Source organism: Puntigrus tetrazona, chromosome 19, assembly GCF_018831695.1.
Source record: "Puntigrus tetrazona isolate hp1 chromosome 19, ASM1883169v1, whole genome shotgun sequence".
Classification (NCBI taxonomy): Eukaryota; Metazoa; Chordata; class Actinopteri; order Cypriniformes; family Cyprinidae; genus Puntigrus; species Puntigrus tetrazona.
The window spans coordinates 4,781,346-4,808,546 of NC_056717.1; the positions used below are offsets into that span (position 1 = coordinate 4,781,346).

Here is a 27,201-nt window from a genome sequence, read left to right on the forward strand (position 1 = left end):
CACTTCAGTTCAGTTCTGTCTGGAAGCGCGTTGATATGGACGCCTCTGCTCCGAGGCTGAGAAAACGCGGCGGATTTTGCCCGAACCGACGGAGATAAGAGATCACGACGACCCGCGTTTAACGAGCGGGTTTAGATTAGCTGAAGTATCACGACTGGTCTATGTGCGCGCGGGGTCTTCCACGCGCACTGCGCAGCGGCTTTCGTTCTCGGTTCGCGAACTGATTCACCGGGACACATGGGTGGGAATCTCGGGTGCCACCGGTCCATTCCCAAGGACCCCACGGATTTGTTTCAGGGCAAGCGCAAGTTCAGCGCGGCGTGCAACTTCAGCCACATCCTGGTGAACCAGGAGCGGCTGAACATCAACACCGCCACCGAGGAGGAGCTCATGACTCTCCCGGGCGTGAACCGCGGGGTGGCTCACAACATCGTGGAGTACCGCGAATGCATCGGCGGATTCAAGAAGGTGGAGGACCTGGCGCTGGTCAGCGGGGTCGGCGCCACCAAACTAGAGGCTGTTAAACTGGAGATCTGCGTGTCGAGCAAGAACAGCTCGTCTAATCACTCGCCCTCGTCTCTGCGCAAAGAGCAGGAGCACCTGCCGTGCACCGGCGTCAACATCAACACCGCCACGCCGCCGCAGCTCATGAGCGTCCGCGGCATCACCGAGAAACTCGCCCGGAGCATCGTGGAGTTCCGTTCCGCGCACGGTCCGTTCCGGAGCATCGAGGACCTGGTCAAGGTGCCCAGCATCAACTCGTCTCTGCTGGACCGCGTCCGCTTCCAGGTGTTCGTGGAGCGCTCCAGGACTCCTTCCACGAACACGAACGGCGGGCTCGCGCACCCCAGCCCCACGTCCCTCGGGGGCGGCGGCGAGGAGCCGGACGCCCCGCTCGGGGGACCGCCGCTCGTCTGCTCCGCGCGGCACTGCGTGGAGCCTCCGGCGGCCGCGCGCGACGGGAAGCCCGCGGTGCGCGTGGCCACCTGGAACCTGCAGCGCTGCTCCAGCGAGAAAGCCAACAACCCGGGGTCAGAGAGGTCGTGTGTATGACCCTCCTGGAGAATGAGTGAGTAAACTCCGTCGCTACACGCGTTTTACGCATCATGCTTTTTTAGAGCACGCTTTTTCACTTGTCACGGTAATGTCTATGAAGATATGATTATAATACCCCCAATATATTATTACATTTTTTATGTTTTAAAATAACAATTATAATCAATAAATAACCCCAATAAATATAAAAAAATTATGTTTTAAAACTAACAATTTAATCAATAAAATACCCCCCATAAATATTATTTAATTTCTTTCTGTTTTAAAAACAACACTTATAATCAATAAATACCCCCACCATCATGAAAAAAAAAAACTGTAGGCTTTTCTAGAATCCCGTGCCAAAGAGGTACACCAAGTACACCTTTCCAGAATACTATATATACTGTAATTATATACTGTATTTATATTATGTATATATATATATACACACACACACACACACACACACACACACACACATATATATATGTATGTGTATATAAAAAGCAAAAAAAATTTAATTTTTCTGAAATTCATAAATTCTAATGGAATTTTGGAACTAACTTTTTTTTTCAGAATCTTTGTGTGAATATTTCTTTGCTCTAAATTGATTCTCAAATTCTGCAGAAATTCTATTGGAAATTCTGTCCACAGCATACATTTTTTTTAAGGATTGCGTTGATTGTCACACTTGAAATGTTTGCAGTTACAAATATCTTTAAAAAAATTATTTTGCAGTCTGCATAGTCTGATGGATTGAAATCCGGCTCTTAGTTGTCTTTAGGTGTCTTTTAAGATGCGTGCGCGTGAGCGTGAACCGTCTAGAGGATATCAGTCCAGCTGACTCGTGTTGCAGTCCTCTGTGATCTTCAGCGGATCCGACTCCCAGCCCGTGTTTTATTGCACTGATGGATTCTAAGATAAATGTTAGTACTGTAGGTTGTTTTATGGCACACACACACACACACAGTAATTCACTCAGGGTGCTGCTGAGGTACATGCCCTCATTCTTGTCATGACTCAGGGAGGGCTGTTATATAACCGTGTGTGTGTTGAAGTCGGTTGAACTAGTAGTAAGAAGTCTGTTCTCATTGGCAGGGAGGATATAGTGTTATGAATGACATAATCTCTGAACGCTGTACTCTATGTAACAGCAATGCGTGCAACGCAGCTGTCCCTGTAAAGAAAGCAGAGGCTCACGTAACATTCTCAAAGGACGTCTGGAAAGATGCAGCTTCGTTCAGCCTATTAAACAGAGATATTAACGCATTAAAATAACTAGTTATTAGTGTCGCAGGATACGTGCCATGTGCTGCTTTACTGCACGAAGAGCGGTTATTTTTCTCATTTTAATGATAATTGATTTTACATTCACACTGTCGTTTTTTGCTTCTGTCCAAAGCGACTTACAAAGGGTTTAAGCAGTGAAGACTAAGGCTGTTAAAAATCGTTTTTTAGCAGTAAAGCTGAAATAAAATATTACTATAAAATAAAATAATACACTTGAGATGATGTCATAAATATAATTTATATAAGCGTCTGAAATATTAGGTTAGAAATCAAACTTACAAAAATGAGAAATGTTGACTTGGCGAAAAAAAAGCCAAAAAACAAAAAATGCAAATGAAAGAAAGGAGATAGAAACTGAAATGAACAAATTCTATTAATCAATACTATAATAGTAATATAAATAATACTAAAAAACAATGGTAATAGTAATTGTGCCTAATGGTTATAAGACTGTTTTAGAAAAAAAAAATCTTCCTGTCTGCTTTTTGCTTGTTTTCTGACTCAAGGAAAAGGTAAGAATTTTTCTAATTCCCCGAAATTCATCTTAAGAGTTTTCTTATCTCTTCTCTTAAGGTTTTTAGGAAGCTTTCTTAAAGCGTTTTCAATCTATTGTTTATCAGTGAGTCGTTCATTCAGATCAAGACATTTTCTTAATAATACTAATAATGTTATCTGTTCTTAACGTTTGAGAACCCGTTTAGAATTTTTCATCCTGTCATGAGACATTCTTGACTAGCTCCTTAAGAAGCGAGTGGGCGTCGTCCCTCCACACAAGGTCGTATGCAGATACCCAGCTAATTTTGCTGTGCTGTAAAAATTAATTTTGACACCGCAGCGTACTGCCGCATTTAAAAACTCAAGTCAGCTTTCAGAACGGCAGCAAGCGTCTCTCAAGGTCGCCTTATCACTGCTGACCGGCTTCACGAACTTACTCTTCCGAGAAGCGGAGTTGCGGAGAAAAGAAAACCGTATCGCGCTCAGTCATCTAAAAACAAACCTTGAACTGAAAATCACTGCTTTCCTCAAACCCTAAATCAAAGCCCCGGCTGCCTCCATTACGCTCCTGAGGTGAGAGATTTATCATCAAATGCTAGTAAATATAGATATATATAAACGGTAATGATTCACAACGGATTGGCGTTGTGTTGATGAATTGAGTCCAGTGAAACCCTTGAGAAACCTGAGAATCAATACAGCCTCGTGACGCTTTGACCTTTGACCTAGACGACCATGAAATGTCATGAGGTCTACTGGAGAACTGGTTTTCTCCACAACGTCATGCAACAGTCATATATTAGTACTGATTGGCTGCTGAATGTGTGTTTATAAAGGACGTGTCCATATGTTTTGCTGTTGCTAAGTTATTTTAATTGATTTGTTTTTATTTTTAGGGTCATTGATCCCTTTTAATGATAGCGAAGACTATTTTTATTATTATTAATCTCGGGGTAGTAATACTAATCTAATCGAACTAATATTAGGCTTGTTCCGTCAATGTTGCAGTTTTTAACCAATCACACACGGGCTTACGAACGCAGCGGCCAATCAGAGGCCTTCAGACGAGTCATCGCTGAAACTGTTGATGTTCTTTGCTCGTTTTCTGTAACTGAGAACAATGTGAGAATTCGAATGATCAACTTTTAATTTGTATTTAGCACGATCATTTGCTAGAAGAATTCGGTCGTATTAAAAATCGACTAAATCGCGTAATGTGTAGATTTTACCCCGGATAAGTCATTAAATTAAATAAATTTTAATAAGTAATTTAAAAAATTAGCCTGATATTATTGTGTGTCTGCGGTCTCACGGGCTCGTGATGTGAGGATATGAATATGGAGCACATCGCCCAACACTTTTTTTTTTTTAATTTATTCTTATTAAAGCTGCCTTTGATCAAAAAGTGAGAATAAAGGCATTTATTTGTTTAAAAACAGAATACTAAAAGGGAAATGTACTGATGATAATAATAATAATCATGTTTACTGAGCAGCATATCAACATATTATATGATTTCTGAAGGATCGTGTGACACTGAAGACTGGAGTAATGATGCTGAAAATACTTTGATCACAGGAATAAATGGCATTTTATTATGTGTTTTAATAGAAAAAGTATAGAAATTTCATCTATTTTGCGCTAACTCTTATACGCACGCTGCATGATTTGTAATAGCATTCGTGTATGGCCAAACGCCACTTTAAAGTTAGGGTAAACATCTTTATGTAGGCGTCGCTGTAGTGCACTTAAAGCCGCCGCCTCCCCTCATCAGTCAGCAGCCGTGGCCTTCACCGCACAACAGAGACGGCTGACATCACTTGAACTCAGTTTTTCGGTGGTGCGTCAAATAGTGAGGTGTTTGTTTAAAGTGCTGCGAGGAAGCTCGTCTGTCAAACACACGGGGCGGAGGAAACCAGCAGACGGCATGATCCTAGGTTACTGTAGTTCACGCCGGAGGAAAGTAGAAGTGTGCTCAGAGACGGCCTGTAGTAACCTCGCCACACACACACAGCCAAACAGTCTGACTCATCTCAGATCTGTCAACTTCAGCTCACTTTCCAAACGTGGCACTTGTGTTGAGTCTCCATGGTGCTGCACTACATTATGATGACCCATCTGCTGAAAGACACACACAGCTCTCTAGTCGCACGGCATAAAAAAAAGCACCGTCTTCTCGTTTTGCTCTGAATATCACACTGAAGCGACGTCAGACATTTTATGGACTAAGAGAATAGAGCCTTCATTTTCCCCCAAACATTTTCCACACACCACATTGTAATAGTTCAGTTACACTTTAATTAAAAACTGCCCTACTTCTTCACACAAGCCTATTAACCCGTCTTCATATTTCGAAAGACATCTTTTCTTTTTCACCCTTTTTTTGTTCACCAATAGAAAGTCATATCAAGAAACTCAACAAATTTGATGAGTCAGATTAAATCAGGCTTCAATTATTTTTGTGTGTATATATATATATACAACAAAAATCAGTTTGACACATTAAAAGATCAGTTATTGTTACCCCTGATACTAATTAGTTATAATTTTAGTTTGTTAGTTTTTTTGCACCACTATCCTAGGTTTTGCCCACATGTCAGTAAAACATTTTTTACTCCTAAAACACAATGAAACTTTATGTGCTTCCTTATTCTTTCATATATTTTAATATGTAAAAGTCAGAAAAAGCACGTTTGAATTTTTACATAAATGTTGGATTACACCGAATGACAATGTAACATTATTTCAACCAAATTTGAACGTTTTATTCTCTAAAAACGTATTCGAAACCTTAAAAGTGGGCCATTTGCTTCCACTCAGCGCGCTTTCTATGGACATGAAACCAGTTTTGCAAGAGATTTCATTTTTATTGCAAAATTGTATTTCAAAAGGTCTCGTTGCGGCAGCAGTTCAGCTGTTGACGTGTTTGGGGCGAGGGACTGTGAGAAGGAGGCAGTTGCTGTCGAGTTATCCCCAAGACCGACCTCGGGGTCACAGACACGGCTGGATCAAAGTCAGCGTTTTCAGTTCTCTGGAAACCTTTCCTTTTCTGCTGACGCAACAAAGCATTGCAGCGTTGTTGTAAAAACAAGTGCTGTGACAGGATGTGTGGACCTGTTCCTTGCTCTGTGTGCGTCTATAGGACCTTTTTTCCATCCTTTTCCTTTAACGCTGTGATAAAGTGTCAAACGCGTGCAGAAGTGCAGACTCACCGGTTATATTTTGACAGGGTTGGACCTTGTCTGACAAGCTCTTATTGATTGAACCGTCACCGCAGCTGTGTTAGCACTGAGCGCTTTGTGTTTTGTTCTTGTAATCTTTAGAATGGGTTTAATGCTTGCAGAAACTCAACGCCTGGAGAAGTTAGCGTCGCCAGTCTTTTCAATGGCAGTTGCTCGGCTGACGCAGGAAGAAATCACGCGCGTGATCAGTTGGACGTAGTCGATCACTTCACATATTAATGTGAAACCGTAACTTCGGCGCCACACTAAAATGCAATTTGATTGGAGGGTTTGTAATAAACTGTACCGCACTAATAGAAAAAAAAGGGTAGTTGTTTCTTGTCTTTTTAAGTCAGGTCTAGTGTTGGGTTTGAGTTCTGGTTTTTGGTTTTATTGTTGTACAGCTCTTACGTAATGCACAGATGAGATATCATTGTACCGTTTAGAGGACGCTGCTGTTATCACTTTAACCTTTGACCCTGCCTGTAACATGCAAAACGTTAAGGAACAGAGATGTTTGCTTAGGTGAAAATATGGTAATTTGTTAATATATGTAAATAATGGACTTAAATGCAGAATGTGTGGAAATATTTGTACGGATATATATATATATATATATATATATATATATATATATATATATATATATATATATATATATATAAAATTGCATACAAATATGCTTTACATAATATATGAGTGGGCACTGTGCATATATACTATGTGTATATATAAATAAAAATACATGCAAGTTCTGAGTTAGCATTAAATGCATCTAAAAAGAATCTAAAATTAAAAATAGATAAATGATAAAAGGACACACACACACACACACACACACATACACACATATAATAATACACATCAGCTAAATTAAAGAATTGAGTTTGATTGCATTATTCTGCCAAACCTCTGATTTAATGTAATCACCATCACATCACAGTGCCAGACGGGTTAGGGATGAGTTGATCTGAGGTGATAGTAGTCAGATAATGGAGAACATGGTGGTGTTTGATGACTGGAGTGTGTTTCGGGTTCCTGTTCCTCTTCTGGTTAACACATGCTGCATCAGTGGGCTCTTTCCATTTCTGTTGAATCGTATGCTCCTCACTAGTCTCTCATGAGTCATATATATATATATGAGCATTAAAGAAGCATGTTCTTCTGTAGATTGGACTTCAGCTGGCCTTTTGGTGATAAGGAGGAAACTAGGAGTTCAGTAAGCAATGTTTCTCATTTCACATGCAAAGAAGGTGTTTACATAGAAAGTACAGAAGCCAAGCGCTTTTATTTAATTCAAAGTTCAGGGAGCAGGGGACACTGGGTAAAATTAAAGGAAGACTAACATGATCAGTGCTAGGTAACTTTTAGGTGTGATGTTCTGTACATGAACATCAGTCAATGCAATAACTAACATTAACTTAAAAATGCACCATTTATTAATATTATGCCCATTCATAGATACGATAATACAGTTTTAACTTTTGCATTAATTCACATGAAGAAAAATGAATTAAAAACGAACAATAGTGTATTGCTAACCTAGATGAACAAGACTGAGTAATTGTAAATGTATAGTTATTGTAAATGAACATTATAGGTTGAGTTCAGAGGGGGTTGTTTTACTATGTGACTGTTTGGCATACACAGATATACTCCATGAAAATCATAAAATCATATTCGTTTGAGAAGCCATTAATGTCTGCTACACCTTGTGTAATCATTTTACTGCGTGTTTAATGTCTATTAATGTTTATGAGGTTTTATTATTATAATTTTATGAGTGAGCAGCTGCTTGGTTTTCAATGTCAGACTTTATTGATCTGAGTTTTGATAACTCGTCAAGGATTTAAAAGAACACACACAGACACACACACACACACAGACAGACACACACACACACACACATACAGACACACACATACAGACACACATACAGACACACACACACACACACACACACACACACACACACACACACACACACACACACACACACACACACACACACACACACACACACACATACAGACACAGACACAGACACACACAGACACACACACACACACACACACACACAGACACAGACACATACACACACACATACAGACACACATACAGACACACACACACACACACACACACACACACACACACACACACACACACACACACACACACACACACACACACACACACAGACACACACACACACACAGACAGACAGACACACACACACATGTGATTTTTGCTATTTTAGAGGTTTTACTATCTTTGTTGGTTTAGCATAAACAAGTACACACACACACACACACACACACACACACACACACACACACACACACACACACACACACACACGAGGGAGCAGGGTGTTGTCTGTGTGACTGTTTGTTCTCTAAACAGGATCTGTGTAATCAAAGCAGTGGCTGGAAAATAAGAAGGTATTCTCCTCTGCATATCTTGCTTTCTGTTTTTCTGTTTCTCTTTCTTTAACTCTTTCTCTTTTACTGCAGCTAGACTCGTGACCCCCGACCGGGAAGGTTTTATTATCCGAGATAATATCAGAGATTGTCATTTCTGCATCGGCAGCATCAGAATTGCGGGAACATCAGATCAGTCTGCTTTTATCAACCCTTTCCACGCCTCCCATTGGTCTAAAAGCAGATAGTCCCGCTCCTGCATTGGCTGTGCTGCTGAGTCAGGATACTTGAACTAACAGAGCGCTGAAATGGTTTCACAATATGGAGAGCTACAGCCATATGTATATTTTTAGTGTTGATGATTAGATTTTTCAAGGACTTTTTCTGTAGGTTGTTTTGGTACATCAGTCCGTAAAAGTACGAGTGAGCCATTGATTGATTCACTCTACTGATTCGTTCAAAACTTTGATTCATTCAGGAACGACATGTCAATCAGAGACAAACATTGTATATCTTTGCAGGTCGTGTATCACCCTGATTCCCTCAACATTAAGCCAATCAATTTAAAACAACTCCAGAAAATAACCTTGTAGATGTACGTTTTTTTTAATACTTTTTGTCTTGATAATTTTACAAATGAAAGATGAAAGATGTCTAAATACAATCACTCGGAGTGTAAAAGATGAACGTAGGCTCTGAGCTTTCACTATTTATTTGAGAACATGACAACTGAAAGTTGAGTTGAAAGCAAAAATGTAAAAAGTGCAAAGCATAAACGGCCATATAACCAACAAAAACATGAAACAAACCTTTTGACAAGCTTTAAAAAAACCGTACAGTACCCTTTTGGCAGAAGAGCTAGTGAAGCCGCTTCTGGTGTTTGTTCAACAGAAACATGCCCTCTTTAAGCTGCTGCAGGAATCTAGTATTTTAACCTTGAAGAAGTGACTCTCCTGTGTGTGTTTGGCTGTGTATTGACGCTGTGGCAGTGAACTCTGGGAAAGCCTGCAGGACTGTTATGTTCCTCCTGAAAGTACAGTAGAATTGATTTGTGTTTATAGCTGCTCTCTGAGCTCTTTCATTTCATGTCCACTTTGTGTCTCCGGTTTGAAGTTGTAAAGCTCCAGTGTAGATAAACACCCTTGTAAAGAAGATGGCTTACGGTTTTTTTTCCAGTTCACCTCAAAATGGAGCTTTACACTGCAGCAACGTGTGTGTACAGTGTATGTGTGTTGGAGAATGAATGTGTGTGTGTGTGTGTGTGTGTGTGTATCAGAAAGTCGTTTATACTGTGCCAGTGGACCTGAGCTGAATATTTATGAGTGACGAGCAGCTGTTAAAGTCAATGATGGGATGGAAATGAGAGTTTAGCAGGTCTTTCAAAAAAAACTTTTATGAAGAATACGTCGAAACTTTGAGAAAACGTGTCATTATGTTGTGGCGTTAATATTTTGAGGCGCTTTCTTCTTTGAAGATTTAATGGACTGATCGTTTCTGTTTTATTGTACATTATAATATTTGAAGTATGCATTTATTAACACATTGGTCTTCAGTCGTCCAGGTGCAGTGTTGTTATTGTTGACTAGAACCATAAAAACATTTAAAAAATGTTAAAAGCACATAAAAGCTGGAAATAATATAAAAATAAAAGCTAATTTGGTGGTGGTGGTGTTGTTAAATAAAACCAAAACTAATACTGTTCAAACATTTTTAATTATAATAAATAAAAAAAGAGAATATAATGAATTACGAAAGCGGACGAGAATATTTATCTTTATCATTTGTTTTTAAATGGAAAATGTAAAGAAATTAAAGGAAAAAACATTTAAAAGTGTCAAAATCACATAAAATGACACAACCCTAAGCTACATTAATATTGAAAGCTGAAAATGTATATTAAAAAAGCTAATTTAGTTTTATTGGTAACTAAAACCAAAAAGCTATCAAAATTATTTGTGTTAAAATTTAAATAAATAATGAATAATGAAAGCTATGAAATAATATTTTAATATTTTAATATTTACATTTAATTATTGTTTTTTTATTTTAAAATATTTTTCACGTATGAAAACCTTTTTAAAATGAAAATCTTATTATTACAAAAGCTAATTAAAAAATTAATAAATACTATAATAATGCTAAAATAACATTTGTCCTGGGCAAACCAAATTCTCAGAAAGGCTTTTATTTCTAAAAATAATCTAACAAAAGTGGGGTGAGTGTCTTGGGAAGTGTTGTGTAGTCCATACAGCACGAAACAAACCCTGGGCATATTGTTCTTTTTATGCCAAGATTTGGCGGCTCCCGAGGACAGGCCGCTCTCGAGCGGTGTGCGTCTGCTCACGGAGCTCATCTTCCGACCGGTTGGTTAGCATTGCTCCCGGAGGATCACCGTACCACAGCACTGTTGAGGGGTGGAACTGCCGAGGACAATAAGATCACATTCAGACGAGGGTCGGATCGGTGTTTCTGAGACCGATTCCCAAGGCGGCGTGTCTCATCTTAACTTCACACACTCATTTCTTCTCATGTGTTTAAGAATTGATCATTGCACAGAACCATTTGCTGTTTGCTGCTTCATATTGTTTGAGCACTAACCCGGAGAATCGCTTTCCAAAACAAACAGCTCTGCGGTTATTATGGATGTAATCGTCAACATCATTAGTTTCATATTGAGGGAGATATGATGTAGGCAGCGGCTATTTAAGTGAAAATAGCGATTTATTCTATTTACACTAGGTGAAAAAGCAGCATTTTTTAGCAGATATACTATTTACACTTAGTTCAAATAGCAGTGGTTTCTACGTACACTAATTGAAAACGGCAGCATTATTTAAGTGCATTTTTTGCTCTTTATACTACTTATTGCAATGATCTGCACCTCAGTGTTAAAGTACATTTTAAAACAGAATGCAACTTATTGAGTGTAAATGTTAATTTGAATTCATATTATTAAACAGTTGACAATGAAGGCCTGCCCTAACTCTACCCAACACTTCATTTTCAACTTTTTGATTATTTTCTTCTTTATTATTAAAAAAGAAATGCTTTTATGATGTGATTTAAAATTCAAAAAGGGGGAAAACTTTTCGTCAGAACAACCCACGTGAAAATACGATTGCAACCGGTGTCAGGCAACGGTCTTTATTTAACGAAGACTCTCCCAATCACACGTTGGTGGGCGGAGCTAAATATCTACTGCCAATAAGATGGGCTGTTTGTACTTAGTGTAAATAGACTCTCCAAATGATATATAGTGTATGATGAAGGGATGTGGAGAGGATGATTAAAAGGAGGCCCTTGATGATTGTTTGTGGGACACATACCTTTTAATATATGCCATCTAGCGTTCATTAGATTTGATTTAATATCCAGTTGCTGCACATTTATACACTGAAGGTATTATGACAGGGTATTAAATGCCTTGTTTTTTTCTCTCTCTCTCTCCAGCATTAAGCTGCTAGCGGTTCAAGACTTGGCCGATCGGGAGGCTCTCGACAAGGTACTGTTATGTTTCTACGCCGCTCTTTAGCACACTGTTACACACTAGCTTGGTGTTTCACATCTTGCCCTTGTACACCGCGTGTCTATGAAGGACCACCCTGTAAACTCCTCCCTGTTAAACTTGTATGTTTTAGTGGTTAAAAAGCCCCGATATCCTTCAGAGAACAAATGCGCGTGCCATCATTTCCATATGACTATTACATAGACCAAATCATCCTAATACTTTTTCTCCATTAGGATATTTAGTTTTAGCTATAACTAATAATACCTACTACACCATTACAATAAATAAATAATAACTAATAAACAGTCAAGGGCAGACCTTGCTGTGGTCCGTGAGGATATGCGCACACTATTCCGACCGGCGTTTTAATTCTGCAAAGAAATATTCGCATTGAAACAGAATGGGGAAAAGTTTCGACAATATTAAATTTTGATTTTCAAATCTGGGTTATTTTAGGTTGTTGTTCATTCACTCTGTGTTTAGGAAAGTCTCTTCACATCCCGATAGCCTTCACCAAGTTAAGTGCTCTAAACCCTTTTTTTTTCATCTGTGGGAGGCATGGAACCTTCCACAGTTTCGACCAATCAGATTATTCGGTCCGAGCGTTACGATTGGCTGTCCTGCCGTGTATTTGAATACCTCCACACACTCTGTTAGCGCAGACATGAGACAGTAACTGCTACTTCTACTGTACACTGATCATGCCCTCTACGCACTCATTCAGTGTCAATGTATATAATATAATATATATGTTAAAATGTCCACACAGTGTTTACAATCCTCAAGACACAAACTCAGGATGCTAAAATGAGTATTTATGTCAAAAGCCTGTGTCTCTTTATCGTTAATATATATCTCTATAAGCCTCTCTCTCCTCTATTTTCTACATAACCTACCAAAATCATGATCCTCTTCTATTTTAAGGTGGTGTTTTTATGCGGTGTCCTTCTCAGCCTGACCGCGTGTGTGTGTGTGTGTGTGTGTGTGTGTGTTTGAGGTGTTCTCCGCTCTGCCCGATGCTGGGAATAGACTAGTAAAGTAGGTTAGCGGAGCAGCAGTTTGTCAGCGAGAGGACTAGGGCAGAGTCAACCCATATTTCTCCCCTCTCCTCTTTCACTCGCGCGCTATTTCTGTTCTGCAGAGGGGAGAGCTCTCCTGCTGGTCTTTCTGGGACGCACCTTGTTGATTCGGCGTGGATGAAGTGTAGGGTTCGTGATGGTTCGGTCCCCGCAGAGAGAGAGAGAGAGAGAGCTTTGAACCTGATCACCATTGGGCCTTTGAGAATCGGCAAAAAGCACAACTAAGTCAATTGTTTTGGTAAAGCATTAGCAAGCTTATAAAAAAAAAATAGGGTATTTTTATTGTAATATTATTGGCCCTTAATGTGCATGTTTCCGTCACCGCTGTTAGTGTGTTTTAATGCCGTGGAGAAACTGTTCACAACACCGTTTAGACTCCAGAGAGCCGTGGATTTATTGATTTAATATCTGTAGATTATGCTGACCCAATATAAACGCATGATTTCTTTCCTGGGACATTTTGAGTATAATTTAACAGTGAAATATTTTACAAAGTGCAGTTTTCGGAAGTAAAAAAACCCCTCTCTGTAAGTGTTGCTATATTCCCCGTGTTTGTCCTGTGAGATCAGTGCAGAGACTTCTGGAAGGCTCCAGTCATTTCCAGTTATCCAAAACAGTTATGCTTAATAAGGATTTCTTATCATTTTACTTATATGTATTAAGGTGTTTGTATGTATTATTGTTGCTGTTATTATTATAAACGCATTGCTTTGCACAAATAGTTGTGTTCTTCTAGTTATTAATGAATCTGAAGTCCTGAACATGCAGACATTAACTTACTTATATGTTGCAAAAGAAGATGTTGGTCAAATAAACGTCTTCTGTCATTCTGTAAACTCAACATTTAGTGACGTCTTTATCATTTTTATTTTATAGTGTACAGTAGAAAGCTTTGGAGGGATTGCCGTTTTCTGTTTTCATAGTTTGCTGCGCTCTCTTTGTCCTCGACCGAGAGTCGTCAGTGATTTTTAGGAGCTCTGCTGGTGTTATGCCGCAGTGAACCCGGCGTGATGTTCTTTCCTCTAGACTGCTTTCGCAAATGCTGACTGGACGGACAGAGATGGAAAGGCGCACTTCTCTGACTTCTGGGCCAGAATGAAATGGCGTGGGCTTCTGAATGCCTCTCCGGACTCCCGCTACAATCTGACATTAACTCTAATAATGGCAAATAATGGCATCACAGATGCTATCCGCAACAAAGATGGTTGTAATCATAGACTGCACGGATGCGTTTTTGCAAATAAACTCTTCATATATGTCGAAACGGGAATTTGGGGAATACAGTACTCATGCTTTTCGATAGTTTATAGCCAAACCATCACCTTCTACCGCTGTGACTACAGTCGTCTACAAAAGAGCATTTGATATGAGCTTCAGCCAGAGATTTCATCAGTATGTGTGGTCTGTTTTCCTGGAAGGATGGCGATGGTGTAGATTGCAGATCTTGAGGGCAGCTGTAAGAAACATTCAGCATATGTCAGAAGTGTTATGTGTTTTAATGCAAAAAGAGAATGAGTATAAACACGCGTATGGTTGAATTGTTCGCAGTATAACACTCATCTAGTAAATGGGGTGGGTTATGATTGCACGCTGATTTTAAACGTGCAGGCCTGATGAAAGGACGAGACGTGATTTGGGCTGTTTGTTTGTAGCTGGTCTTGGTTTCCATGGAGTTTGTGGTTTAGCCGTTGCTCTGCTATAAACGCACATTTCCACCAAACTCCTCATGACCAGAGCGACCTCTCTCAGACATCAGAGCTGTGAGTCATCATCACCGGCGGGTTTATTAGCGGGCAAATGGGACGTCTTGGTAAAAAACTCACACTTTCTTTCCGTTTGTTTGCGTGTCTTTCTCTCAGTTAGAGCACACACACACACACACACACACACACACACACACACACACACACACACACACACACTATTGCATCGCATGCTTTGAGTCAGTGAAGCTGAGCTTTCTTTGAATTTGCTTCTTATCTGTTATAGACCTTTGCTTATCTCTCTTTCTAAAGGTATGAAAACAGTATTGATTCTTATGTCCTGGTTGAGGTTATTGTGGGTGGTATGATAAAGGAATAAATGAGTCAGTGACACCATAAATATTTTTTTATATTTAGAGTGTTATTGCATGGTCTCTTAGAGCATATAAATATTATGATCCCTGTCTATCAGTCATTATCAGAAAACTTCCCCCAAAATATAGCAGAATCACCCTCATGGCCAATCGATGCACGTCACTTTGCTTCAATAAAAAAAGTGCAGATTACACAAACTTTTCATGCAGTGCTAAAAGTTATTGACATAAATAGATAAATCAAACTTAATTCATTTCAATTGTTGTTTTGGAAGTTTCCCATTTATTTTCAGTCATAACATATTTAAAAAAAAAAAAATCAGGAATGAATGAGAGCCACTCATTTCTTTAAATGTTTTTAACTAAAAATAAGAAAAGTATTATTTTATAAAAATATTTGTATATGTAAATGTTATTCCAAAATACAGAAATTATATAAATACCTTCATCTATTATTTTATTTTATTATATATATATATTGTGGCGAGGCAGAGGAAGCACAAGAGAAACAGGTGCAGTGAAAACCCCCGGAGGGTGTATTTATTAGACAATACACAGAAGGTGAGCGGTGAGTCCGTGCGAGGAGTGCGGCGGTGAGTCCGGGGGTGGTGTAGCGGTGAATCCGGTGAGTGCAGCGGTGAGTCGTCTCTGTGTTTCCCGTGCTTAGTAACGTGAGGGAGTCCACTGTGAGGTAGTAGGGGAAGTAGCTCAGGCAGGCCCGTCACGTTGTAGCTTCTGGGAGACAAAGAAAGAGACAACAGGTTAGCTTGCGTTTCCGGAGTCTCGTGGCTCACTGAAGCCGTCGCCTGGCCGGGCTTATCTGGCCCGCGGCTGATGAGCTCCAGGTGTGGCGAATCCGTCGTTGAGTGGCTGGTGTAGGTGTTCCGTGTTTGTTCCCAGGGCAACGCTGATCGATCCTCGGGGCGCTGTCGTCACCCCCCAAGCGCTGCTCCCTGGTCCTGGTGGATAAAGCAGAGCGTAATAACGGGAAATTTGGGGTGGGTGGGGAGTGACCCCTGACAGACCTGCAAAAGCCGACCACATCCGCGATAGGCCGTCGGCGTTGGCGTTGGCTGTCCCGCGCGGTGTTGCACGTCAAAGTGGAAGTCCTGGAGCGCGAGGAACCAGCGGGTCACCCTGGCGTTCGTGTCCTTGGCCCTGGCCATCCACTGGAGGGTGCGTGGTCGGTAAGTAGGGTGAACCGCCGGCCCAGGAGGTAGTACCGCAGTTCCAGGACTGCCCACTTGACGGCTAGGGCCTCCTTCTCCACCGCGCGCGTAGTTCTTCTCGGCGGGGTCAGCTTCCTACTGATATATAAGACCGGATGCTCCTCACCCTCCTGGATCTGGGACAGCACGGCTCCCAGACCCACATCAGAAGCATCCGTCTGTAGCAGGAAGGGGCAGCCAAGTCCGGGGCTCTCAGGACAGGGTCTGAGGTGAGTGCGGCCTTAATCCTCTGGAACGCTTCCTCCGCGTCGGGGTTCCACAGAACCCGTTCAGGCTGCCCCTTCCTGGTCAGGTCTGTCAGAGGGGCGCTATGGAGGAGAAGTCGGGGATGAAACAACGATAGTACCCTGCCAACCCCAAGAAGGCGCGTACCTGGGTTTTGTTGGTGGGCCTCGGGTCTCCTGGACCGCGGTGACTTTACTCTCCTGTGGCGGATCAGTCCTCGCCCACTCGGTAACCCAGGTACTTCGCCTCGAAGAGCGCCAGGTGACATTTCTTGGGGTTGGCGGTGAGTCCAGCCCGTCGAAGATCCCGAAGCACCCTCCGCAGGCGCTCCAGATGGTCTTCCCAGGTCTCCGAGTGAATCACAAGGTCGTCGAGATAGGCTGCGCGCGTGCTGTTGGTGGGGTCGGAGTAAGATGTCCATTAGTCTCTGGAAGGTGGCTGGTGCCCGTGTAGACCGAAGGAAGGGACCGGTATTGCCAGTGGCCGCCGGGGTGGAGAAAGAAAGCCGTTTTTGGCTTGGCTTCCTCTGACAGCGGAACCTGCCAGTATCCTTTGGTGAGATCGAGGTGGAGATATACCGGCCCTTCCAAGACGTTCCAGCAGTTCGTCTACGGGCATGGGATATCCGTCGAACTCGGAGACCTGGTTGAGTCGCCGGTAGTCATTGCAGAAGCGGAGGGTGCCGTCCGGTTTTGGAACCAGGGCGATGGGGCTGGACCACGGGCTCGTCGATGGTTCAATCACCCCCAACTTCAGCATTTGGTTTACCTCCTCCTCAATAGCTCGCCGACGAGCCTCAGGGATCCGGTAGGGCCGCTGCCGGACGATGACGTCGGGAGGGGTCCGGATCTCGTGCTGGAGGAGGTTAGTCTGCCCGGGCGTGGACGAGAACACATCCGAGAACTGACCGACCAAATGTTGGAGTTCCGTCTTCTGTGCGGGAGCCGAGCAAGGCGTTGGTGTCGACGACCGGGCCCTCCTGAATGGCGAGTGTGGAAAGGTGTTCCCTAGTCCCCACCCACTTCTTTAACAAGTTAATGTGGTATATTTGTTCGGTCGCGTCGACGGTCTGGTTGGCGGACTCGGTAAGTAACCGGGCCAACCTTTTCCAGGATGGTATATGGACCCTGCCAGGTGGCCAGGAATTTGCAAGCATTGGTGGGGACTAGTACCATGACCCGGTCGCCGACCTGGAATTCCCGGGGTTGTGCAGGGCGGTTATAGTGTCGTTGTTGTTGCTGCTGGGCCTGCGTCATGTGCTCCCGCATACGAGGGGGCATCACCCGTTCAATTCGGTCCCGCATGGCTTGGGCGTGTTCTCGACCGACCTCTGGGCATCCGGCTGCTGCTGCTGCTCCCAGGCCTCTTTTGCCACGTCCAGCAGGCCTCGCGGCTGTCGGCCGAACAGCAACTCGAATGGGGTGAAGCCGGTGGAGGCCTGGGGCACCTCTCGCACCCCGAAGAGGACGTAGGGGAGCATCTGGTCCCAGTCCCGTTTGTCCTCGGAGACAACCCTTCTCAACATCTGCTTCAGTGTCTGGTTGAACCGCTCCACAAGTCCGTCCGTCTGGGGTGGTACACTGAGTCGCGCGCAGCTGCTGGATCCGTAGCAGCCGGCAGAGGTCGGCCATCACTCGGGACATGAACGGGGTGCCTTGGTCGGTCAGTATCTCCCCGGGTATCCCCACTCTGGTGGACAGGGTGAAGAGCTCCTGGGCGATCGCCTTGGCGGTGGCTTTGCGGAGTGGGATGGCTTCGGGTACGGGTGGCGTGATCCACGATCACCAGGATGTGTTCGTGGCCGCGGGCAGACCTCGGCAGCGGGCCCACCAGATCCATCCCGATGCGCTCGAAGGGCACCTCGATTATGGGCAGCGGGATAAGTGGACTAGGGGGAGGTGGCCGGGGCGAGGTCTTCTGGCACTCGGGGCAGGCCTGGCAGAACAGTTTCACATCTCCGTCGAGCCCCGGCCAGTGGAAACGGTCCCGGATCCTCTTGATAGTGTTGGCGGCCCCGAGGTGTCCGGCCAGCGGGTGGGCGTGGGCGAGCTCCAAGATGGTGTCCACTTTCCCTCGGGGCACCACCAGGAGCCGTTTCTCCTCCCCCCTCCGCTGGGCGACACAATAGAGTAGGCCGTTCTCCACAATAAAATGGGGAAGAGGATGGGGGCCGGGCCGCGTCTCTTCTCCATCCATGAAATGTACCTGGTTCCAGCAATTCTTGAGCCGGTCATCCTCCCGCTGAGCCCGGCCGAACGAGCCCCCTCCGACTACCTGTTGGAACACATCAAAGAATACATTAGTAGTATTCGGAGGGGACTCACCATCTCTTCCGCTGTCCGATGCTAGGAGAACGGCAGGGCGGCGGTTTCCTCTCCCCTCTCGCCTCTTCCGGCGAGGGCTTTGGGGGCTGACAGGCTGTGTCGCGGTGTGTAGCGCCTCCTCGAAACCCGGCCAGTCCCGCCCGAGGATGATTGGTACCGGCAGGTCCTGTACGAGGCCCACCTCCAGGGGCCAGCTTCCTCCTGTCGTCGTCACGGTGATGAGACGGGTGGAGACTTTCCTGGTGTCCCCGTGGACGCAGGTCAGTGGCAGCCGTTTCCGCGGTTCCGTGCGCGGGGGTAGGAGGCGGGACTGAACCAGGCTGATGGTACTGCCAGAGTCAAGGAGGGCTCTGAACTTCCGTCCATTCAGGCCGATGGGGATTTCCGGTGCGGCGCGGGGAAGCTCCCGGTGGAGACTGCAGCCTGCCAGCCACGCTCTAGAGGAGTTGGAAGCCTCTTCGGTTGGCATCGGCTCATCTCTCACGGTCGGGACCGCCGCCCTCTCCATCGGTCGCCGGGTGCCCTCCGGCGCGCGTCGCTCCTGGGACACCCTCCGGGGAAAAGATGGCGCCCGCTCCCCGGCCTCTCGACGCTGCGCGCGGCTCCGCCAGCTCGACCGCCTCAACCAACTCCATGACGTTCTTGGGGTTTCTCATACCGACCGCCTGGCGATAATTCCGGGGAGAGCCCGCGGGAGCCGGGTCTATCACCACCCTTTCCACAATGATGGCGGGGGTTGGTGTCCCATCCAGGAGCCAGTGTTGCGCTAGCCGAGTAAGTTCGGCGGCCTGGGTCCTTGCCGGCTGGCGAGACTGGAAGACCCACTCTTGGAAGGCTTGGGCTGCGCGAGACCGGTGATAGACCGACCCTGCCCAAGATTTCCCTCTTTAGGTCGTCGTATACATTCGCCAGGTCGGCCGGCATGCTGAAATAGGCGCTGGGGCTCTCCTGACAGCAGCGGGGCCACGCGCGCGTGCCCAATCCCTCCGGTCCCATCCTTCCGTGGTTGCGCGACGCTCTCGAACATCTCGAGATATATTTCAGGGTCATCGCTGGCGGCCATTTTGGGTAGCAGCTGTGTGGCTTGCATCCGGGGATCAGGCACGACGGGCGTGGTTGAGTGGCGGCGCGGAGAGCAGCGAGCTCCTGCTCGGTCTCGTTCTGGCGGGTAGCCAAATGCTCGACGATCTGTTGCTGGCGAATGGAAACCTCTGAGAGGCGTTGGAGGAATTCCTCCATCTTCGCCGGGAAGCGAGCGCTTGCCTGGGGGGAAAACAAAGAGAGAAGTTGATGTTGTGGGAACCTTTAATAGAGGCGGCGATAGCGCTCTTCCTTTTTCTCTTTGTTTCCTCCGTTCTCTTGCGCTTAAAAACTGCTCGCATTCTCCACCACTTGTGGCGAGGCAGAGGAAGCACAAGAGAAACAGGTGCAGTGAAAACCCCCGGAGGGTGTATTTATTAGACAATACACAGAAGGTGAGCGGTGAGTCCGTGCGAGGAGTGCGGCGGTGAGTCCGGGGGTGGTGTAGCGGTGAATCCGGTGAGTGCAGCGGTGAGTCGTCTCTGTGTTTCCCGTGCTTAGTAACGTGAGGGAGTCCACTGTGAGGTAGTAGGGGAAGTAGCTCAGGCAGGCCCGTCACGTTGTAGCTTCTGGGAGACAAAGAAAGAGACAACAGGTTAGCTTGCGTTTCCGGAGTCTCGTGGCTCACTGAAGCCGTCGCCTGGCCGGGCTTATCTGGCCCGCGGCTGATGAGCTCCAGGTGTGGCGAATCCGTCGTTGAGTGGCTGGTGTAGGTGTTCCGTGTTTGTTCCCAGGGCAACGCTGATCGATCCTCGGGACGCTCGTCACAATATATATATATATATATATATATATATATATATATATATATATATATATATATATATATATATATAAAACAAGTGTGTGTGTGTGGGTTTTTTTTCCTTACTATTTTTTGGTAAAAAAAAATTATAATACATAGGCTACTTGCAATATAAGTACTAATATAATTTAAAACTGAATGAAAAAAAATGTAAGCTAAAGCTAATTCTTTTTTACTTAAACTAAACTGTAATAATAAAAGCCAATTCAAAATGTTTTATAAATACTACATTTATATTCAGAAATATGTATCATCTATAATTGGATACTAAAATAACACTGTATCTCTTGTGGATTTCTGCTCAGTTTTTTACCAGTACTTTGACTATGAAAACACATTCAGTAGATGTAGGACTTGTTATCTGCTCATCCTCCTCCTCCACTGGTCGATCCCCTCTCTTGGTTAGTTCTCAGTGTTCATTAGCTTGTACCTGCTTTAGCCAATCCACTGATTTAGTTACACCCGTCCCTCTTTGGGCTATTCACAGATTTAATGGAAAACAAGATCTCCAGCAGAACCCACAAGATGCAGAGCAGACGCCCGTTCGGACCTAAATATTTTAGGGGTTTTGTTTTAGTTTTTGGTTTGTTTTGCCATCAGTGGAGAGGTCCGTTGAGCTGCATTCCTCCGGCGCTCTTTACAGATCAGCTGATGATAGTGTTGTTTCTGCTGAAGCTCTGGCTCCGTGTCCTGGTTCCCTACAGGAAACTCTCCCGGTTAATTATAGAACAGAACTGGGGGGGAGTCGGAGGTAATGGGAATGTCAGATGTAGTTATCAGATTTCCCAGCTCCCGTGGATGTACTCGGCACGTACTCTTTGCTAGAATAATGCCAGGTTGGGTTTGCTAGAAAAATCCCAGATGCGAACTTACCAAGGCTCTGAAAATGTAAAACCCAGCGCTATGTATCTCCTAGTCCTTCAGCGGGAAAATGAAAAGCACACAGGAAACTTTTGAATGATCTTATTGGTCGAAATCTTACCGGAGAAGGTTAGTTCGCCCAAACTCATTCATATTCGAGGCGATAAATGAAAGCGTTATTTAATTTAGGCTTTTATTCGTAGAGCACATCGAATATGGTAAAGTTCGAACATGATTGCTTGACTTGAACAAACATTATTGATTCTCAGTAGGTCAGTAAAAGGCTAAATTACATCTGTAGTTCATGAATCAAGCAACTTAATCCGTCATCATTTTTTAAGTCTGTGTTTAATGGTTTAAACGTTATTGTCAAAAATCATTACCCGTATGAAAAAACTAAATAAATTGTAACACTGTAATCTGACTGGTGCACTAGGTAATGGCAGGTGGCACAGATTTGAGCTGCCGTTTAGGAGTCTTCAAACAGACTATTTCACGCAGCTCAGAGGTGGCATGAATGCATTTACGCTGAAATTACAACCTGCACACTTCAATACTATACTTAATACTAGAGATTAACGTCTGAGCAGACCCAAGTTAGGCCGGCTTTTAAACATCGTAAAAGCGGTTTAAAGGCACTTTAATTTTTGGCGGGAACCAATGAGCACTTGCGTTAGGAGCGTAATTGAGAGCACCAAATTATTAAATTTTTTGAGAAAATCCAGTTTAAGATTTCTCTAACATTTTATATTTTTCTCTTTTGACCCAAGTAAACTGGCCAATAACAAAGATCTCAATTTCACTATGTTTTGCAGATACGTTGAACCATGAAAAAAAAAAACGGGGGAGTCCCCGTAAGGAAGCGAAACTCTCGATTACTTTTTCACTGCTAATCAGCTGCACTTGGTGTTTGTTTTCAGTTCTGTGCAGAGCTGAATCAGCCCGCTCTCTGCAGCGTACGCAAGTGGAAGAGCGCCAGAGGCCTGTGGAAATGTGCCGTTTCGGAGAAACCCACCGGACTGTCCAATAACGTAAGTGCAGTTCCCTGTAACGCATATATACACACTCATATAGGCAGACTTAAAGGGGTCCTGACAGGAAAAAAAATGATTTAGGCTTATTCTCACCCTATTTCTAACACAACCTTGTTTTAAGGGGAGGCTCATCATTAATCATTAACCACTGTTATGATTGGCTATCAGTGCTCCCTCACCATCACGTGGTTGGAGTGTTTTGACAGCATGATCAAAATAAAACGTAATTTCGATACAAAGCATTCTGAAATTATGTGCGGTTTGCGAAGCTGCTGCAAACCGCTTCATCTTTTAACAAATGTTTCTTTGTGACGATGTGCCTCGTGTACGAAGCAAAATCTTCAGACGCTAATCAAGTCTCAGCCGTTAAGTGACTGAATGTCAGTGGGCGGGGCCTACAGCGAGAGAGTTCATCTTTATCTTGCTCTGGAGGCGGAGTTTATGCAAATGGGTGGAAATGAATGAAACCGTAAAACTTCAACAACAGTTAAAGATCTTGGCCGTGTCTATAGAGGTGTCTGGATAAACACAAGATGTTTTCTGGATAGCGCCGTTTATAAACTCCGCAGAAACTGAGCTGTCACGTAGATAAATGAAAGAGATTTCGCAGGAGAATGTAAGTCTGGTCTGCTCTTCATCACAGAGACTCACTGTAAACGTTAATATGAATCGAGGTGCTCTGGGACACATTAGACCGGATATTTTCCTCTAGTTGAGTTATGCGGTATTACCGCAATGTGCTTTCAGAGAAAGAAAGAGTCTGGAAGTCTTCTAATAATTCAGCTTCCTGTTTTAAGAAGTTTGTGCAGTCCGAAGACAATCGCCATTCATTTTCAATACAAACTGTGTTTTCTCTGTGCGTACAAATGAGACGTCGGACACAAAGGCCGTCTTCCCTCCGTGTAAAGACCAAACTGACACACGATGATCCTGTGGCCTCGAGCTAAACACGCACAGTCACATGAACAATCAACAATTCATACACTCTCTCTCTCTCTCTCTCTATGCAAATCTGACGCAGGCTGTGTGGTGTTGTGCTGCTGGGAAACGCAATTAAAAATCCATCCTTGAACTTTTAAAGCGACAAGCTGCACCGCCTTTTCTTGTAATAAATAAAACGTTGGCTAAAATAGTTATAGTTGTTTTAGCTGTTGTTCTCGGTGTGAACGGGCATTAAAGCTACAGTAACCATTTGTGACAAACACTGTCGATAATTAACATGACCGAAACAAACATGGCCCTACCCAAATAGACCACACCCCTATCTTGGTAGCCCCGCCTCCACCTTAAAAAAGCAAACACGCGCCTCCCCCATCATTAGTGGACACGCCCCTTGCTTGCGATTGGTCTGATCCACTTTCAAGTGTTTCTCAAAGCTAACTTACTCCACCTATAAGACGTAAATTTCAGAGTTTTGCCATCGTATGATTTCCAAAGACTTGGTATGTAGTGTGAGAGTTGCACAGGCTCTTTAAATGATGCTGTAATGTGCTTTTTCAGTTGTATGGTGGGACGTTGCTGGGTTCTGGTCATTATTGAGCTTGTGCTGTGATCCCGTAGGCTGCTGAGTACTCAGGTTTCCTGTGGGACAGCTCTTCTGGGATCGAAATGAAGGATGCCACTGTTTTGGAAAATGCTGCGACTAACAGCAACGGGAAACATCCTCAGCCTCAGCCCTACCTGGGACACTTTTACGTGAGTAAACCTGCAATACAGCTCCTTAGCTGTTCTTCATGCCAAGCCATTTGTTTCACGCTACGGTTAACCTCAGATGACTTTATTTCAGCAATTCTACATACATTACTGCTGAAACATTTTTGTGGTCACCAAGTCTTCTTTTATTTTATTTGTTAAGGAAACGAGTACTTCTAGGATTCACAAATAGATCGAAAATGAACTTTCTTTTCATTAAGAAATTTGAAAAAATGTTTTATATGTATACTAAGCAGCCCAACTGTTTTCAACGTTAATAATAATAATAATAATAATAATAATTAGAAACGTTTCTTGAGCAATATGGACTTAATTTGGACTTTAATATGGACTTAATTACAGGTATTTTTAGATTTATTTTTTTTGCACCCTCAGGTTCCAGATTTTCAAGCACTTTGCTGAATATTGTCCTATAACAACATCAGTGGGAAGCTTATTTATTCAGCTTTCAGATGCTGTAAAAACAATAGTTTTGTGGTCCAGGGTCACACATATTACGCAAACCTAATATTTTGCACGTGATTTAAAGTATTTTTGATCGTCCTCTGTAAGCGGGAGAGACGTTAAAAAGTCTTCCCGATCACGAACATCTGAACGTTAACCGTTGGATGACTCCAGTAGCCTCGCTGGTTTCTGTCTGTAAGCAGATCGGGTCGTCCGAGCTGACTCTGGTCAATCTGCACCTGACCGCGGCGCCGTCGTCTGCCGAGCAGAAGAGAAGAAGCACGTGTGAGGAGCCGAGGGCTCGTCGACTGAGCGCCGGCATCCAGGACGCTCTCAAAGGTCTGCTCCGGCGCCACGCTTCTTCACGCTCGATCTTTTCTGTGCTCCTCATGGCCGTGTGTTTGTGCAGGTGAGAGAGAGCTGCTGGTGCTGGGACACTTTGGCGTGGCTCCCGACAGCCCCGAGATGGAGTGCCTGAGGAAAGAAAAACTGTCCGCCCTCCTTGCGCCGTCCGTCTTCACCAACATCAGCACCCGCACGCCGCAGGGGTCCCTCTGTCTGGACAACATCTGGACCAGCCGCTCGCTCCGAAAGATCTACACAGGTCAGGGGGCGGGGCTTAATGCATCGAGGCTGCATTCATTTGATCAAAAATAAGATAAATACTGTACAAATGTCAAACATTAACTGCTTTCAGTGGTAATATATCATAAAATGTAATTAATTCCTGTGATCGAAGCTGAATTTTCAGTATCATTATTTAGTGTCACGTGATCCTTCAGATATCATTCTGATATAATTTAATCATGCTTCATATTTTTGTGCAAATGGTGATTCTGCAATGTATAGAAAGTTCAGATTTACTGCCACTTTAATGCATGCTTGATGAATTATAAGTAAAAATCTTGAGGGGCCAGTACTAAAAATGAAGTGTTGAAATCTATATAAATAAATCACTAAATATATAATGAGATAACTATACATAAATGCAGAAATAAATGCATTAATACATTTAACGTATTATTTATTCGTTTTTTAATTCATGCATTTATTCATCCATTCATTTATTTTTTGATTTATTTGTTTTAAAGAGAAGAAAATGAGAATGCTTATAGGGTTAATAATATTAGGGCCTTTAACATTTTATTCATCTAATTAATTCTGCTAAACAAATAAATGAATATATAAATGAATTTTAATTAAATTGGTATATATGTAACTTAAATGGGTTTATGTATCATTAACTTAAATGGGTTAATAACTTTAACTCATTTACTTAATAACTGCTTGATATCAGTAAAGATATGAATTAGTGCTTTCAATGGTCATCCAAAATAAAAGCTTTTGTTTACATAATATATGTATGTTAATGTGTATATTTATGTATATTTAAATACACATGCATGTATATATTTCAGATTAATATATATATATATATATATATATATATATATATATATATATATATATATAAAAAAAATATATATATATATATATATATATATATATATAAATTAAAAAATAAATAAATATATATATATAATAACACATAATAAATTATGCAAAAAATAAATAACTATATAATGCTAGAAAGCACTAATATAAATGCTGAGGAAGATCTGTATTAAAAGTGTATTTGAATCAGCAAAATCAACAATATTGAGGAAGATCTGTATTGCAAGTGTATTTTCTCAATCAGCAAATCAGAATATTAGACTATGATCATGTGACATTGAAGAGTGGAGTAATGATGCTGGAATGTCAGGAATAAATGACATTTTAACATAATATTCGCAAAATATTTCAGTTTGATTTTGGATCGGCCTTTGTGAGAATAAGAGCCGTCTCGCAGAAAGCTTCGCGGATCCTAAATGCTGTTATCTGTGCGTGCTCCGCCCCCTGCAGGTCAGTGCTGGGTCGTGCGGGAGGGCCTGACCAACCCCTGGATCCCTGATAACTGGTCGTGGGGCGGGGTGGCGTCCCAACACTGTCCGGTCGTGGCCGAGTTCTTCGTGGACGTCGTGCTGAAGGAGCACCTGTGCGGAGGAAACCGAGTGGCCGTGGTGGAGAGAGGAGACTCCATGTCCAAACACGAGCGATGACCTTTGACCTTTGACGCTGGACTGTCCCGAGTACAGATGAAGAGAGCGAGAAGCGCACCGTGATTGCCTTTGTTTTGTCCATTCAGTGTACAGAAGAGAGCTGATTTTAATATAGAACATTATGATGAGAGAGATATTTAAAGAGATTTACTACACATGTACATACAATGAAGTCAAATACGAAACAAATGAAGCGTGCCAAAACTTTTTAAGTGAGAACAATAAATGGATATTTACAAGCGGAGTGTGCGTC

General features: G+C 43.2%; 1 protein-coding gene across 1 annotated transcript; it reads left to right on the forward strand.

Annotated features, from left to right (window-relative positions):
• eepd1 (endonuclease/exonuclease/phosphatase family domain containing 1) lies at positions 1-27,189 on the forward strand. Its single transcript, XM_043217788.1, is given in 8 exon segments — positions 1-1,030; positions 1,033-1,069; positions 11,918-11,969; positions 22,576-22,686; positions 24,250-24,384; positions 25,050-25,185; positions 25,256-25,450; positions 26,752-27,189. Coding segments are annotated over 8 exon segments (1,656 nt in total). The 5' UTR covers positions 1-237; the 3' UTR covers positions 26,949-27,189.
• The last annotated feature ends 12 nt before the right edge of the window (positions 27,190-27,201 follow it).